The 15,000-nt window shown below is 43.5% G+C and overlaps 1 protein-coding gene across 1 annotated transcript; it reads left to right on the plus strand.

Moving 5' to 3' along the window:
• Positions 1 to 675: 675 nt before the first annotated feature.
• LOC141641183 (uncharacterized) lies at positions 676 to 1,311 on the plus strand. Its single transcript, XM_074449853.1, has one exon. It carries the CDS (start codon positions 676 to 678, stop codon positions 1,309 to 1,311), a length of 636 nt encoding a protein of 211 aa, XP_074305954.1.
• The last annotated feature ends 13,689 nt before the right edge of the window (positions 1,312 to 15,000 follow it).

Consider the following 15,000-nt stretch of genomic DNA (forward strand, 5'->3'; position numbering starts at 1 on the left):
GGTGAAACTAACACATTTAGTATTTGCTGACGACCTGTTGGTTTTTACCGGAGCTGATCTCCCCTCAGTTATGGCTGTTGCTCAATGTCTCAATTCCTTTGCTGCTATTTCTGGACTGCAAGTTAATCCCATGAAGTCTAATATGTATTTTGGAGGTGCTGCTCCTTCCATTAAACAACTCATTTTGAACTCTACTGGGTATACTGAGGGTGAGCTCCCTGTTCGATATTTGGGGATTCCCTTGTTTTGTTCTAGGCTCACTCAAAGGATGTTTAGTCCTCTTTTGGATAAGATCAAGGGGAATCTAGGCCACTGGGCAAATCACTTGTTGAGTTATGCTGGGAAAATTGCTCTTATTAAGTCTGTCATTTTTGGGCTTCAGAATTTTTGGGGCTCGAGTGTATTGTTACCCAAAGGTATTGTGAAAAAAATCCACAAGATGTGTAAGGACTTTCTGTGGGGCATTAAGGATGGGGCTCACAGGCTTGTTTTCAAGAGTTGGAACAGCTTTTGCCTTCCTCGTACTGAGGGAGGGGTGGACATCAAGGAAATCCTTAGCTGGAATAAAACGCAACTAATGATGTGGCTTCACAACTGATCTTTGCTGCTCCTAATATCTGGGTGCAATGGGTTCAAGCTTATGTACTCAAAGGGACTAGTATTTGGGACTTTAAAATGGCAGCTGCTTATTCATGGTTCTGGGGGAATGTTATCTCTTCCAGAGACAGTTTGTTGCAGCTCGCAGGGGGTAGGGTTCAGGCTGAAGCCCTACTGTTGGAGGATGGGTACAAGCAGAAGATTTATGAATTGCTTAGAAGTAAAGGTACTCCCTTCAGCTACCACAAGACTATCTGGGATTCTGTAGTCTACCCCAAGCATGCCATTATTGGACTTCTTGCATCTCAGAACAAGCTCCCTACTATAGATAACTTGTGTACCCGGGGTTTGGTCTTGGTGAATAGATGCTCCCTGTGTGAGAGGCAGGCTGAAAGTGGTTCACATCTATTCTTTGACTGTCAGTTTTCTCAGGAGGTCTGGAAGGAAGTTTCTGCTTGGATTAAGTGTACTAGTTGCCCCAAACTGGGCACTATCCTTTTGTGGTTAAGAAGACATAATAGGGGGGTTAGTTGGCTGAAGAAACTCAGACGCTGTGCTCTTCTCTGTACCCTTTACTTGTTGTGGGCAGAGAGGAACAAACGTATCTTTCTGAATGATGCTACTCCTTCGTCTTCCCTGATCAGAAGAATCAAATATTTGGTGTTGTTGAGGTTTCGTAGTAATGAGGTTGTCTTTAAACAATTGGCTATGTAAGCAGCTTGCTCTTATGTTAGGGCTTGCTTTGGTTTTCTTTCTTTTTCAGGTGGCCACACTGGTCTCCTTGTAGGAATGTATAGGATCTGTACTCTACCTCTTTTTATCTAATATATATGATCCTAAGCTTTCTGCAAAAAAAAAATAATAATAATAATAATAAAATGCCATGTTTTTGAGGGACGCTTTCTCTCTCTAGAATTTTGCTCTGAAACTCCATTGTCGCGTACATTATTCTAGCTCTCATGGCGCGGGGTAGAGGTCGTCCTCCAAAAGGAAGATCATCAATGGATTCCTCGTCTCTTTCCGCATCTCCTGGTACTATTCTTGCTCATAATTCTGCAACTCATGAACAATTAACTGAAACCCAGACGTCCCCCAATTGTCAACCTGTTCTCTTGAATGATCTACTTGTTAATGCGATTCAATCTACCGTTTCAAAACCTAGAAATTCTGCAATTCTTGTACCTAATACTGTGAATCTTGTGAATAATTCTGTGGAAATTGTTACTCCTACGCCAATTTTACCTTCTTCGGACATGGTGGACTCTGTTTCTGTAACTCAGAGCCCTCAGTCTGTGGAAGTTATTAGTGTAGTGACTGAAACTCCCTTAGTGGATATTGTTATACCTGTTATCGTCCCCATGGCTGATGTTCCTATTGTTCCTGCTAAATCCGCCATTAATGGTGCTGAAACAACAAAGAAATGGTCTGAAATTGCTAAACCTAAATCCCAATTAGGTATGAGCCTCTCATTTCATGAGAACTGTAAAAATGCTGAGGAAATCGATGTTGTTTTGAAAGACATTGCTGGAGAGTTAGAGCTCTGGAAATACACTCTCATGGGTCATTTGTTGGGGTCAAAACCTTCTCTGAAGCAGGTTTCTGAGTTTGTTACAAAGAACTGGCATCACATAGCTTCTCCTGTGGTGCAATACTACAAAAAGGGTTGGTTTAGCTTTAGATTCTCTACTGAAGCTGAAATGAACTCTGTGCTTAGGGAGGGTCCTTGGAAAATAGGGTCATACTCTTTGATCCTTAAACAATGGCACCCCTCTTTCTCCTTTGAAATGGAGAAGGTTTCTGTTATGCCTATTTGGATTCTCTTCCCTGATCTTGACCCATACTTTTGGTCTAGTGCTGTGCTTAGCAAGATGTCTAGCAAAATAGGAAGGCCAATGTTTGCAGACATACCTACCACTAATAAGGAAAAACTATCCTTTGCTAGAGTCATGATAGAGGTGGATATTGCAGGGCACCTTCCTCTTGAAATCAGTTTGAATACCCCCTTTGGTCCTTCTACTCAAAGGGTGGAGTATGAGTGGATCCCCCATTATTGCTCAGGATGTGGCAAGATGGGTCATTTGCTCAAAACCTGTAAGAAAAAAAAAAGCCAAAGGAAATGGAGTTGCAAAAGACCTTACTGTCAAATTCTGGGCAGCAACAGAACTCCTCTTGCATGCTAGGTGGTACCCCAGCTTCTTCTGCAGTGATTTCTGACTCAGTGGTGACTAATGTGAGTTCTGATGGGTCTGAACCTATCCCACAAGAGACATCAGAGTCTGTTTGACTGTCATAACATGCTGGAATGCACTCAGAATGCAGCAAGAAGGGCAAATTGGGGTCACCTCAAATAGCCTTGAAGAGAGGTGCCACAATTATGCCAAACCCTGATCCACAGCTTATCTCTGAGAATGCGTTTGCATCTCTGGCTACCCTTGAGGAAGGAGAACTTGATGCCTCTCATACACTGCACACTTTGGCTAACTCTGGTTCCAAATCTGTTCTGTCTGCTCCTAAACAGCAGCATGTCTCTCCTTATATGCTAGGTGATACCCCAGCTTCTTCTGAAGTGTTTTCTGATTCAGTAGTGCCTGCTGGGAATTCAGAAAGGGCACCTGAGTCTATTTCACTTTCAGATCCTGCTGGAATGCACCCAAGATGCAGCGAGAAGGGCCAGTTGTGCTCACCTCGAATAGCCTTGAAGAGAGGTGCCACAACTGAGCTAGTATTTGTTCCCATGATTGTTTCTGGGTCTGGCCCAAATTCTTTGGCCTCTCAGAAGGAAGGAGAACTTGTTGCCTCCCAATTATTGGATACCCAGGTGCATATTGGTCTACTCCCAGAATCTCAGGAAATGTCTGGAACTCTTGAGGTCAGGGAGAAACCAGTGACTATTGTAGGGGATGGTAATCCACCTGATAAAGGTAAATGAAGATTGCCTCGTGGAACATTAAAGGGGGCAATGATCCTCTCAAGTTACAGGAAGTTAAAGAGTTCTTTTACACTCAGCAGTTGCATATAATGGGTATTCTTGAAACTAGAATAAAGCAACACATGGCTAGTAAAGTTATAAAAACTTACTTTAAAGCCTACAATACTATTTGCAACTATGACTATCACTACAATGGTAGAATATGGCTTATTTGGAAACCCTCTACTGTCACTGTTACTCTCTTGCAGGCTCATGCTCAGTTCTTGTATTGTGAGGTCTTACATCATGCTACATGCCATACTTTCCATGTGACTATGGTTTATGCTAGTAATGATGCTAGGGCTAGGGATGATATTTGGACCAATTTAACTCATCTTAAGCTCTCAGTGGATAAGTGGTTACTTCTTGGTGATTTCAATGTCGTTAGAGATGTCACTGAACGTATAAGTGACACCCCTCCAGTGCTTGCTGACATTTTGGATTTTAATACTTGTCTCTTTACTTGTGAAGTGGAGGACCTTCCTAGCTCTGGCTGTGAATTGTCCTGGACTAATATGCAGGAGACTGGGACCAGAGTTTGGTCAAAATTGGATAGAGCTTTGGGAAATCTCCCCTGGATGAATACTTTCCCTGCCACTTCTGCTAATTTCCTAGCTTCAGGAGTTTCTGACCATTCTCCTGTTGTGGTCACTATTCTTAAGGATCAAAGAAGGCCCTCTACTTTCAGTTTCCTTAACTGCTGGATTGAGGATCCTAACTATGACACCATTGTTCAAGAGGCATGACATCTACCTGTTTCTGGTTCTAATACTTTCAATTTTTTTGAACAGCTCAAGAATGTCAGGAAAGCTCTTAAATCCCTCCATGGGAGAACCTATAATGGTATTACTACTAAGGTCAAAAGTCTAAAGGATGAGCTTCACCATTGTCAGCTGAACTTGCAATCTCAACCTTTCTCTGCTGATCTTATAGCCAAGGAAAAGGAGCTCCTTCAGCAGTATTGCAAATTTAAAAACATTGAGAGGTCCATTCTCAGGCAGAAAGCTAAAGTCTCCAACATTAAGCACAATGATTGCTCAACCAAATTCTTCTATGCTAAAATACATGAGAGGAAGCAGCAACAAATCATTGGTCAGATTAAGGATATTCATGGGATGGATAGAATTGGCTTACAGAATGTTGCTGATGGGTTTGTAGATTATTATAAAGGGTTACTTGGATCAAAGACTGGAGTCTCCCCCCTGGACACTTCTTTTCTTCAACAGGGTAATTGTGTCTTATCTACTCATGCTGAGACCTTGACTAAACCAGTCACTAGGGAGGAAATTAGGCAGGCCCTTTTTTGACATTGATCCTGATAAGAGTCCTGGCCCTGATGGCTTCTCTTCCGCCTTCTTTAAGCACAGTTGGGACTTGGTTGGTGATGCTTATTGCAAAGCTGTTCAGGTGTTCTTTGTTTCTGGTAGGATGAGTAAGCAGGCCAGTGCTACTCTCCTTACTCTTCTCCCCAAGAAGAAGATCAGTGCTTCTGTGTTAGATTACAGGCCAATCTCTTGTTGCACCACTTTTTACAAGACCATCATTAAAATTCTTACTCATAGACTACAGCAGGTATTACCTCACCTCATTGGCCTGAGCAAGCTCCTTTTGTCCAAGACAGGGATATCCACGAGAATATTATGCTATCCCAGTCTTTGGTCAAAGGGTATACTAGAAAAAATATCTCACCCCTAGGTGCCTTATCAAGGTTGACATAAGGAAGGCTTTTGACTCCCTCCAATGGGACTTTGTTAAGAATATGCTGCACAGTTTCCAATTCCCTCCTATTTTTGTTACTTGGATTATGGGGTGCATTTCTAGTTCTTGGTTCTCTTTGAAAATAAATGGGTCCACTCATGGGTTTTTCAAGGGGCACAGTGGATTGAGGCAAGGTGACCCTCTCTCTCCATACTTATTTGTTCTAAGTATGGAAGTTTTGTCTAGGCATTTGAGGGACATCTGCTCTAAGCCTTCTGTATCTTATCACCCTAAATGTTCTAGAATTGGCCTCACTCATCTTATTTTTGCTGATGACCTCATGATCTTCACTAGATGTGATGTACCATCTGTAAAGGAAGTTTTAACTACCCTTAACAAATTTGCTACCTGGACTGGGCTTCATGCTAATACTGAGAAGACTGAAATCTATTTTGGGGGTGTTCAGAATGTTATTAAGGAGGAAATCATGGGGCTCACTGGTTTTTCTGAAGGAAAATTTCCTTTCAGGTACCTAGGGTTGCCTCTGAATACAGCTAAAAATACTGTTGATAAGTATGGTATGCTTATCACAAAGGTTCAAGCTGATGTGCAACATTGGTCCTCTAAACTGCTTTCTTATGCTGGTAAAATCCAACTGCTCTCCTCTGTGGTTTTTGGTCTTGAAAATTTCTGGTGTTCCAGTGGTCTCCTTCCAAAGAGCATTATAAAACTCATTGATCAGATGTGCAAAAAAAATTTCTGGGGGATTGGGAATTCACATAGAAAACTTGTGCCTAAAAGTTGGAAGAGCATCTGCTCACCTAGAGAGGAAGGAGGTTTTGGTATCAAAGAGCTCCTCTCTTGGAACAAAGCATTGGTTTCTAAATGGGTTTGGAAATTAACTCTTCCTCCTAATGGTATTTGGTGCAGCTGGAACAGAACTTATCCATTGCATCATCGTACTATCTGGGACATATCTACTAGAGGCCATTTCTCTGAGAGTCTGAATGGTATCATTGCTGTTAAGAATGAACTCATTCAAGTTACAGGCTCCCAAGCTGCTGCTCAGAATCTCTTACATAGCTGGTGTATTGATGGTAAATTTCATACCCATCTTGCATACAACTGGTTCAGGCCTAAGTTTGATGTTAATGCCATGCTCAGACTCCCGTTTGGAAAAGCTGTTGAACTCAAGATGGCTATCATAGCTTCTTTAGCTTTGCAGAAGCGTGTAATACTCCGTATTTATAAGTCTTGGGGTACTCTATCGAGTAGGCCTTACTCTGTCGAGTAAGGGTAAGTTGCGAAATAGAATAGTTTCTGACCTGTTGGGTACTCGATCGAGTAGCTGGGGTACTCAATCGAGTAAGGGGGTACTCGATCGAGTACCTTGGGTACTCGATCGAGTGTCCGGTTTTACGGGGAGTTTTCTCGGGTTTTGTTAATTATGCGATTAAGGTATTTAAGTATCGTCGTCATTGTTTTTAATCACTTTTACAAAACCTAAAACCCTGTTTAAGAGAGAAAGCAACAAGTTCATCTTCCTAATCGCATTCTTAGCAATTCCCGGAGTTCAGACGGTCAGTTCTTGTCGTTGTTTATATCGTTGGATTCCTTGCGTCGAGGGTAAGATATATGTACCCTTTTTATTGTTTTTCCCTTGATTTGGTTAAACCCTAATTTAGAGATTGGGGGTTTTTGTGTGTAGTATGTGATGTGTAGCCTCTATGTGTTATATGATAGGAGGAGGGTTCGTAGAAGAGGCTTTTTGATACAAAATTGATACCGTCTGATCATTGTGCTTTCCGGTAGGAATTCCTACTCGGTATTAGTCCCATAATGGGATATTGGTGATGTCTTTGTATTTGGTTGTTTGATATAATGATTGTCTTGTGTTTGTGGTTGTGATTGCTGTTGATGGTTCTCGAGATGCGTTCCTCGGCTGAGTGGGGTCACTTGCGGGAGTGACTTCACGCCTAGTTTCGCCCTTCGTGGAACCCGCCACGGAAGGGGATGTGCACATTAATGGACAGGGTTATCGCTCACTATGTGGAGCGGGGATTTGGTGGGTACGGCTGCGGTCCCCCATCGGGGGGTCCGGTGGACGGTCGGGATTGAGATGATGGGAATTGGTTGGGCTGTGCGTGTGTGTGTGTGTGTGTGTTAAGTTAAGTCATCTGCTTATCTTATTATTCTTATACATATTGATTGTGTGATTAGTACTGACCCCGGTGTTGTTTTGTAAACCTACGGTGATCCATTCGGGGATGGTGAGCAGATATTGAGCAGGTATTGAGATGAGTACTGGGATAGCTGGGATGCCATGACATGATGATAGGAGTCTTCCGCTGTAGCCTTTAGTTTATTTACATTTCAGTTAGGCAGTTAGTTGGAAATCATGTATCGTACTTTTGGTTTGGTTTTGAGGATTGTATCTATTCACTAAATTATTTATAATAAACATTGTTTCTTTATTGTTGTTTGATTATCATTGCCTCGGGTAACCAAGATGGTAATGTCTTCATACCTGAGTGGTCCTGGTAAGGCACTTGGAGTATGGGGGTGTTACAAATGGTATCAGAGCGACGATCCTGAAACCTGTAACCAATGAACTTAATGAACATAGGGAGTCAATTAAAATGAACCCGGGGTAAAAGTTGTGGGAGCTAGTGCAAAGGCTTGGGAGACGTCCTAAAGTCGCAGGGGTCGCCCTACAACTTTGAACCGGTCACATGGGGGAAGTGTTTGTCGAGTCGTATGTGTGTTTGGTTAACTGGTTTACGAATGTGATGGAATGTGTTAATTGTTGGATGTTGAAGTAGAAAGTTGAGCATGTGAAAGAAAATGGTGATATGAGGAAACTTGTTGATGAGATGATAACATGTTGGATGATTTACAATGTGGCATTTAATAATATGATGAAATGATTTCGTGGATAGTAGAAAAGATGCGTAGTATGCTTATTATGATATAATGTGGTTTATAAAGTTTATCATGTTAGCATATGACGTAACATGCGGGTAGCTTCTATGAATTAGTGTTACTCGATCGAGTGAGACTGACTCGATCGGGTGGGTTTTTGGCGATTTTGAGTCCAGAATCGAGTTTTGGGGCACTCGATCGAGTAACTAGGGGTACTCGATCGAGTAGGGGGTCACTCGATCGAGTAGCCTAGATACTCGATCGAGTAGGTAAGAGATCGAAGGTCTGTTTGGAGTCGAAGTTTGGGTACTCGATCGAGTTCGTGGGGCACTCGATCGAGTAGCCCGTTACTCGATCGAGTGTGTTTGGGAACTCGATCGAGTGGGTTCTGGGCAGCGTGTTTTCGTGTTTTGAGGTTTAGTACGTGTGTTTATGTTTACCCTTTCTTATATAGCTTCAAGATGCCGCCCAAGAGAACTGCTTTGTATGCGAGAGCTGAGCTTATGACCATGGATGACATCGTTAAGATGTTAGAGCACCAGGATGCTCTTACTGAGACCCTGAAGAGAGTGAATGAGGACAAGGATAAGAATAAGGAGAAGGAGGTTGATCATTCTAAAATCAGCCTCTATATTGCGAGGTTTAACCCGAAAGAGTACAAGGGAGTTGGGGAGCCTAATCTGCTTGATAGTTGGCTGAGAGAGATGGAGAACATCTTAGACTTGGTTCATTGTCCTGATGAGGTGAGAGTGGAACAGGTTGCGTTCTATCGAGGGAGGCGCAGGCAAGTGGTGGGATTCAGTGAAGGTGAGTGCTAAGGAAATATATACCAACCAAGGCTTGCTATACCTTGGGAGGAGTTTCGTAGGGTCATGTGAAGAAGGAGTTCGTACCGGAGCATGTGAGGAGTAAGTTGAGGGAAGAGTTTGATAAGTTTAAGATGACACGAGATGTCCGTGGCCGAGTACTACGAGACAGTTCAATGAGAAGTCCAGGTATCTTTGAGGATATGGGTTTGAGTGAGGAGAACCTGGCATTGAGGTTTGAGAGAGGGTTGACTACCAAGATTATGGATAAGTTACCCGTGGGAATCCTTACCGATGTTAAGGAAGCTTATGAGAGGGCTGGGAGAGCTGAGAGGTTGGTGGAGATGGCTCGGGAGAGGTCAGGTGGTGAGAAGAGGAAGTCCGAGAGCGAGGGTGGTGGCCAATCTAATTACAAGAAAGGCAACCACAATCGATCAAAAGGGTTTTCTTAAGGTCCGGGTTTAGTCTTTGGGGCTTCCTTTGGGCGTGGCCGTGGAAGTGTGAGTAATAGTTGGGGAGTGACCTGCTATGGTTGTGGTGGTGTAGGCCACAAGAGACATGAGTGCACGAGTGCACCGAGATCTTTTCAGAGACCTGCACAGAGCTTCGCGAGCAACAGACCGGCTGGATCTTGGCCAAACCGGGGAAGTCAGAGCTACCAGAGTGGAGGCAACCGCAACGGCGGTAATTCTTATCAGAAGACACCGACGAACAACAACAACAATCAAGGGTCGGGTGCTAAGCCGACCGCATCAGCCAGTACTGTCCAGGGAGGTGGGCAGAAGACCAGTGGCAAGTTATTCATGATGGAGAAGAAAGCAGCTGAGGAAGATGCGCATGTTATCACCGGTACATTCCTTGTTAATGGTATTCCTACCTTTGTTTTGTTTGATTCGGGGGCTTCTCAGTCGTTTGTGTCTTCGAGTCATGTCAAACAGTTGGGTTTGAGAGTGTATGAGTCTGTTAGTGAGCAAGTTTTCATACCTTCGGGTGAGTCGGTATCGTGTGGGAAATTGTTTAGAGATGTATCTTTGATAGTTGGGCAAGTTGATTTCCCTGTAGACTTGCTAGAGTTTCCTTTTAACGGTTTTGAGATGATAGTTGGGATGGATTGGTTAGGAAAGTATAAAGCTAAGATAGACTGTCATCAAAAGAAAGTGTCCTTAAGAGGTCCAAAGGGTGTTAGTGTGTCTTATCGTGGGTTTCTAGTCAAACCCAAAGTTAAGTTGATTGCAGCTGTTACCTTGAAGTCTTATCTGAGGAAGGGATGTCCTTTGATCCTGTGCCATGTGAGAGATGACCGGATAGAGATTCCGACAGTTGATGAGATACCAGTGGTGGGAGAGTTTGCAGATGTTTTTCCAGAGGAGATTCCGGGGTTGCCACCGAAGAGGGAGATAGATTTCACCGTCGAGTTGAAGCCAGGGACGGGGCCGATCTCTAAGGCACCGTACCGTATGGGTCCTAAGGAGATGGAGGAGCTTAGAAAGCAGTTGGATGATCTGATAGAGAAGGGATACATCAGACCAAGTGTATCGCCGTGGGGAGCACCAGTTCTTTTCGTGAAGAAGAAAGACGGGAGTTTGAGGTTATGCATAGATTACAGGGAGCTGAACCGTGTGACAATAAAGAACAAGTACCCTTTGCCAAGGATAGATGACCTGTTTGACCAGTTGAGCGGTGCAACAGTCTTTTCTAAGATTGATTTGAGGTCGGGGTACCATCAGGTGAAGATTAGAGAGGTGGACATACCAAAGACAGCTTTCACGTCAAGGTATGGCCATTATGAGTATGTGGTGATGCCGTTTGGGTTGTCTAATGCGCCGGCAGTGTTTATGGATTTGATGAATAGAATCTTCAGACAGTTCTTGGACCAGTTTTTAGTGGTGTTTATCGATGATATCTTAGTCTACTCTAAGACTAAGGAGGAGCATGAGGAGCATCGAGGATCGTGTTGCGACTTTGAGGATCATGAGTTGTATGCTAAGTTTGTCCAAGTGTGAGTTACGGTTAGAGAAAGTTGCTTTTAGGGGCATGTAATCTCTAAAGATGGGGTAGTCAGGATCCGGCGAAGATTGAGGCGGTGACAAAGTGGGAAGCACCAAAGAATGTTCTTTGAGGTTAGGAGTTTCTTGGGTTTAGCTGGATACTACCGACGGTTCGTGAAAGATTTCTCCAAGATAGCTAGACCGATGACAGCGTTGATGAGGAAAGAGAACAGATTTCGTTGGGATGAGAGTTGTGAGACGGCGTTCCAGGACATTAAAGGAGCGTTTGACCACGCTCTGTCCTAGCATTACTGAAGGGAGCGAGAACTTTGAGGTTTATACAGATGCCTCGAAGAATGGGTTGGGATGTGTGTTTATGCAGAATGGTAAAGTGATTGCCTATGCTTCTAGGCAGTTGAAGCCTTATGAGGAGAATTACCCTACTCATGATCTGGAGTTGGGTGCAGTGGTGTTTGCTCTCAAGATTTGGAGACATTACCTTTATGGAGCAATCTTTAAGGTATTTTCTGATCACAAGAGTCTTAAGTACATCTTCACGCAGAAGGAGTTGAACATAAGACAGAGGAGGTGGATGGAGTTGATTGGCGACTACGACATGGAAATCATCTACCATGAAGGGAAGGCCAATGTTGTTGCTGATGCTTTGAGTAGGAAGAGTGTACATTCCTTGTGTACAGCTCTATCTTTGATGAGGCTGAGGGATGAGGTAGCGAGCTTTGGGATACATATGATGTAGAAAGGAGATGCCATGGGTGATATGACAGTACATCTGGAGTTTTATGATGATATTCGGGATAAGCAGGCTTTGGATCCTAAGATAGTGGAGTGGAGAGCTGGAGTAGAGAAAGGGACAGTGTCCCGGTTTTCTATTCATACAGATGGTAGTTTGAGGTTTGATGGTAGGTGGTGTGTTCCTAATGATGAGGAGTTGAAAAAGACGATCATGACAGAGGCGCATTGCACACCATATTCAGTTCATCCAGGTGGAGACAAGCTATACAAGGATTTGAAGAAAACGTTTTGGTGGCCTGGGATGAAGAAAGAGACAGCTGAGTTTGTGTCCCGTTGTTTGACATGCCAGAGAGTTAAAGGGGAACAGAGACGACCACAAGGTAAGATTCAGTTTTTAGAAGTGCCTGAGTGGAAGTGGGAATCCATTTCCATGGATTTCATTGTGGGTTTGCCTAAGAGTCAACAAGGTAACAACATGATTTGGGTGATAGTGGATCGTCGACCAAGTCGCTCACTTTGTTCCAATGAAAGATACATGGACTAAGGCACAATTGGCTATGGCCTATCGAAAGAACGTGCTTAAGTTACATGGAGTCCCTAAGGACATAGTGTCCGACAGAGATGCGAGGTTTATATCGAGGTTTTGGAAAGAGTTGCGAATCGTTGGGAACAACTTTGAAGATGAGTACAAAGATTTCACCTATGACAGACGGGCGGAGAGAGAGAACAATCAAGACTCTTGAGGATATGTTGCGAGCTTGTGTGATGGATTTTGGTGGTAGCTGGGAGCAGAGGTTGGACTTGATAGAGTTTTCTTACAACAACAGCTATCACACCAGTATTGGTATGGCACCGTTTGAGGCTTTGTATGGGAGGAAATGTAGGAGTCCAATCTGTTGGGACGATAGTCTTTGAGGCAAGGTTTTAGGACCAGAGATGGTGCATGAGATGGTGGAACAGTTTAAGATGATCGGGGAAAGGATGAGAGCACTCGGACAGGCAAAAGAGTTATGCGATCTACATCGCCGGGATATAGAGTTTCAAGTCGGGGACAAGGTTCTTTTGAAAGTTTCTCCGATGCGTGGGGTTATGAGATTTGGGAAGAAAGGCAAGTTAAGTCAGAAGTTTATAGGGCCTTATGAGATCTTAGAGCGAGTTGGGGAAGTTGCTTATCGTCTGGCTTTACCAAATTGTTAGAGAGAGTGCATAATGTGTTTCATGTATCGCAGTGCGAAGTATGTGAGTGACCCGTCACATGTGTTAGAGGCAGAGAGCTTAGAGCTAGATGAGTCCTTATCATATCTGGAGGTGCCTAAGCAGATTCTAGACCGAAAGGTTAGAAAGACTAGGAGTGTTGAGACAGTTTTGCTTAAGATCCTTTGGTCTAACCACGAGACCGAGGAAGCTACATGGGAGCCAGAGGAAGCTATGAAAGAGCGTTACCCTTTCCTCTTTGATCAGGTATGTATGGTTACGGGGACGTAACCTTGTTTCTTTTAGGGGGGTAGGAGATGATCGTGAGCAGTTTTAAGAGTTTTATACACCTTTTATATGTAGTGTCGGTATGTTTGTCGGGATGAGTTGGGTTAGTATCATGTTTTATGTTAAGTTTTGTTTGGCTTTTGAGTCGGGAATGTTGTGGGAGTACCTTTGTTAGTAGTGGTTTGAACTTCGGGGACGAAGTTCCTTTTAAGGAGGGAAGACTGTAATATTCCGTATTTATAAGTCTTGGGGTACTCTATCGAGTAGGCCTTACTCTGTCGAGTAAGGGTAAGTTGCGAAATAGAATAGTTTCTGACCTGTTGGGTACTCGATCGAGTAGCTGGGGTACTCGATCGAGTAAGGGGGTACTCGATCGAGTACCTTGGGTACTCGATCGAGTGTCCGGTTTTACGGGGAGTTTTCTCGGGTTTTGTTAATTATGCGATTAAGGTATTTAAGTATCGTCGTCATTGTTTTAAATCACTTTTACAAAACCTAAAACCCTGTTTAAGAGAGAAAGCAACAAGTTCATCTTCCTAATCGCATTCTTAGCAATTCCCGGAGTTCAGACGGTCAGTTCTTGTCGTTGTTTATATCGTTGGATTCCTTGCGTCGAGGGTAAGATCTATGTACCCTTTTTATCGTTTTTCCCTTGATTTGGTTAAACCCTAATTTAGAGATTGGGGGTTTTTGTGTGTAGTATGTGATGTGTAGCCTCTATGTGTTATATGATAGGAGGAGGGTTCGTAGAAGAGGCTTTTTGATACAAAATTGTTGATACCGTCTGATCATTGTTGTGCTTTCCAGGTAGAAATTCCTACTCAGTATTAGTCCCATAATGGGATATTGGTGATGTCTTGTATTTGGTTGTTTGATATAATGATTGTCTTGTGTTTGTGGTTGTGATTCTTTGATGGTTCTCGAGATGCGTTCTCGGCTGAGTGGGGTCACTTGCGGGAGTGACTTCACGCCCTAGTTTCGCCCTTCGTGGAACCCGCCACGGAAGGGGATGTGCACATTAATGGACAGGGTTATCGCTCACTATGTGGAGCGGGGATTTGGTGGGTACGGCTGCGGTCCCCCACTAGCAGGGCTGGTCCAGTGGACAGTCAGGATTGAGATTATGGGAATTGGTTGGCTGTGCGTGTGTGTGTGTGTGACAGTTAAGCTGTCTGTTTATCTTATTATTCTTATACATATTGATTGTGTGATTAGTACTGACCCCGGTGTTGTTTTGTAAACCTGCGGTGATCCATTCGGGGATGGTGAGCAGATATTGAGCAGGTATTGAGATGAGTACTGGGATAGCTGGGATGCCACGACATGATGATAGGAGTCTTCCGCTGTAGCCTTTAGTTTATTTACATTTCAGTTAGGCAGTTAGTTGGAAATCATGTATCGTACTTTTGGTTTGGTTTTGAGGATTGTATCTATTCACTAAATTATTTATAATAAACATTGTTTCTTTATTGTTGTTTGATTATCATTGCCTCGGGTAACCGAGATGGTAATGTCTTCATACCTGAGTGGTCCTGGTAAGGCACTTGGAGTATGGGGGTGTTACAAAGCGTCTCACCACTGTTGACATTCTTCAGGCCAGAGGACTCTTTATTGTCAACAGATGTAGTCTGTGTAAGTCTGCTGCAGAATCTCACTCTCATCTTTTCTTTAAATGTCCTTACTCTCAGGCTTTGTGGGGAGGCATGCTTGCTTGGATGAGGATTTCTGGCCGGAGTAACTGCTACATAGCAGAATTCAAGTGGTGTGCAAGTAGGCTAAAAAACAT

The sequence above is a fragment of the Silene latifolia genome, chromosome 2, assembly GCF_048544455.1.
Source record: "Silene latifolia isolate original U9 population chromosome 2, ASM4854445v1, whole genome shotgun sequence".
NCBI classification, from domain to species: domain Eukaryota; kingdom Viridiplantae; phylum Streptophyta; class Magnoliopsida; order Caryophyllales; family Caryophyllaceae; genus Silene; species Silene latifolia.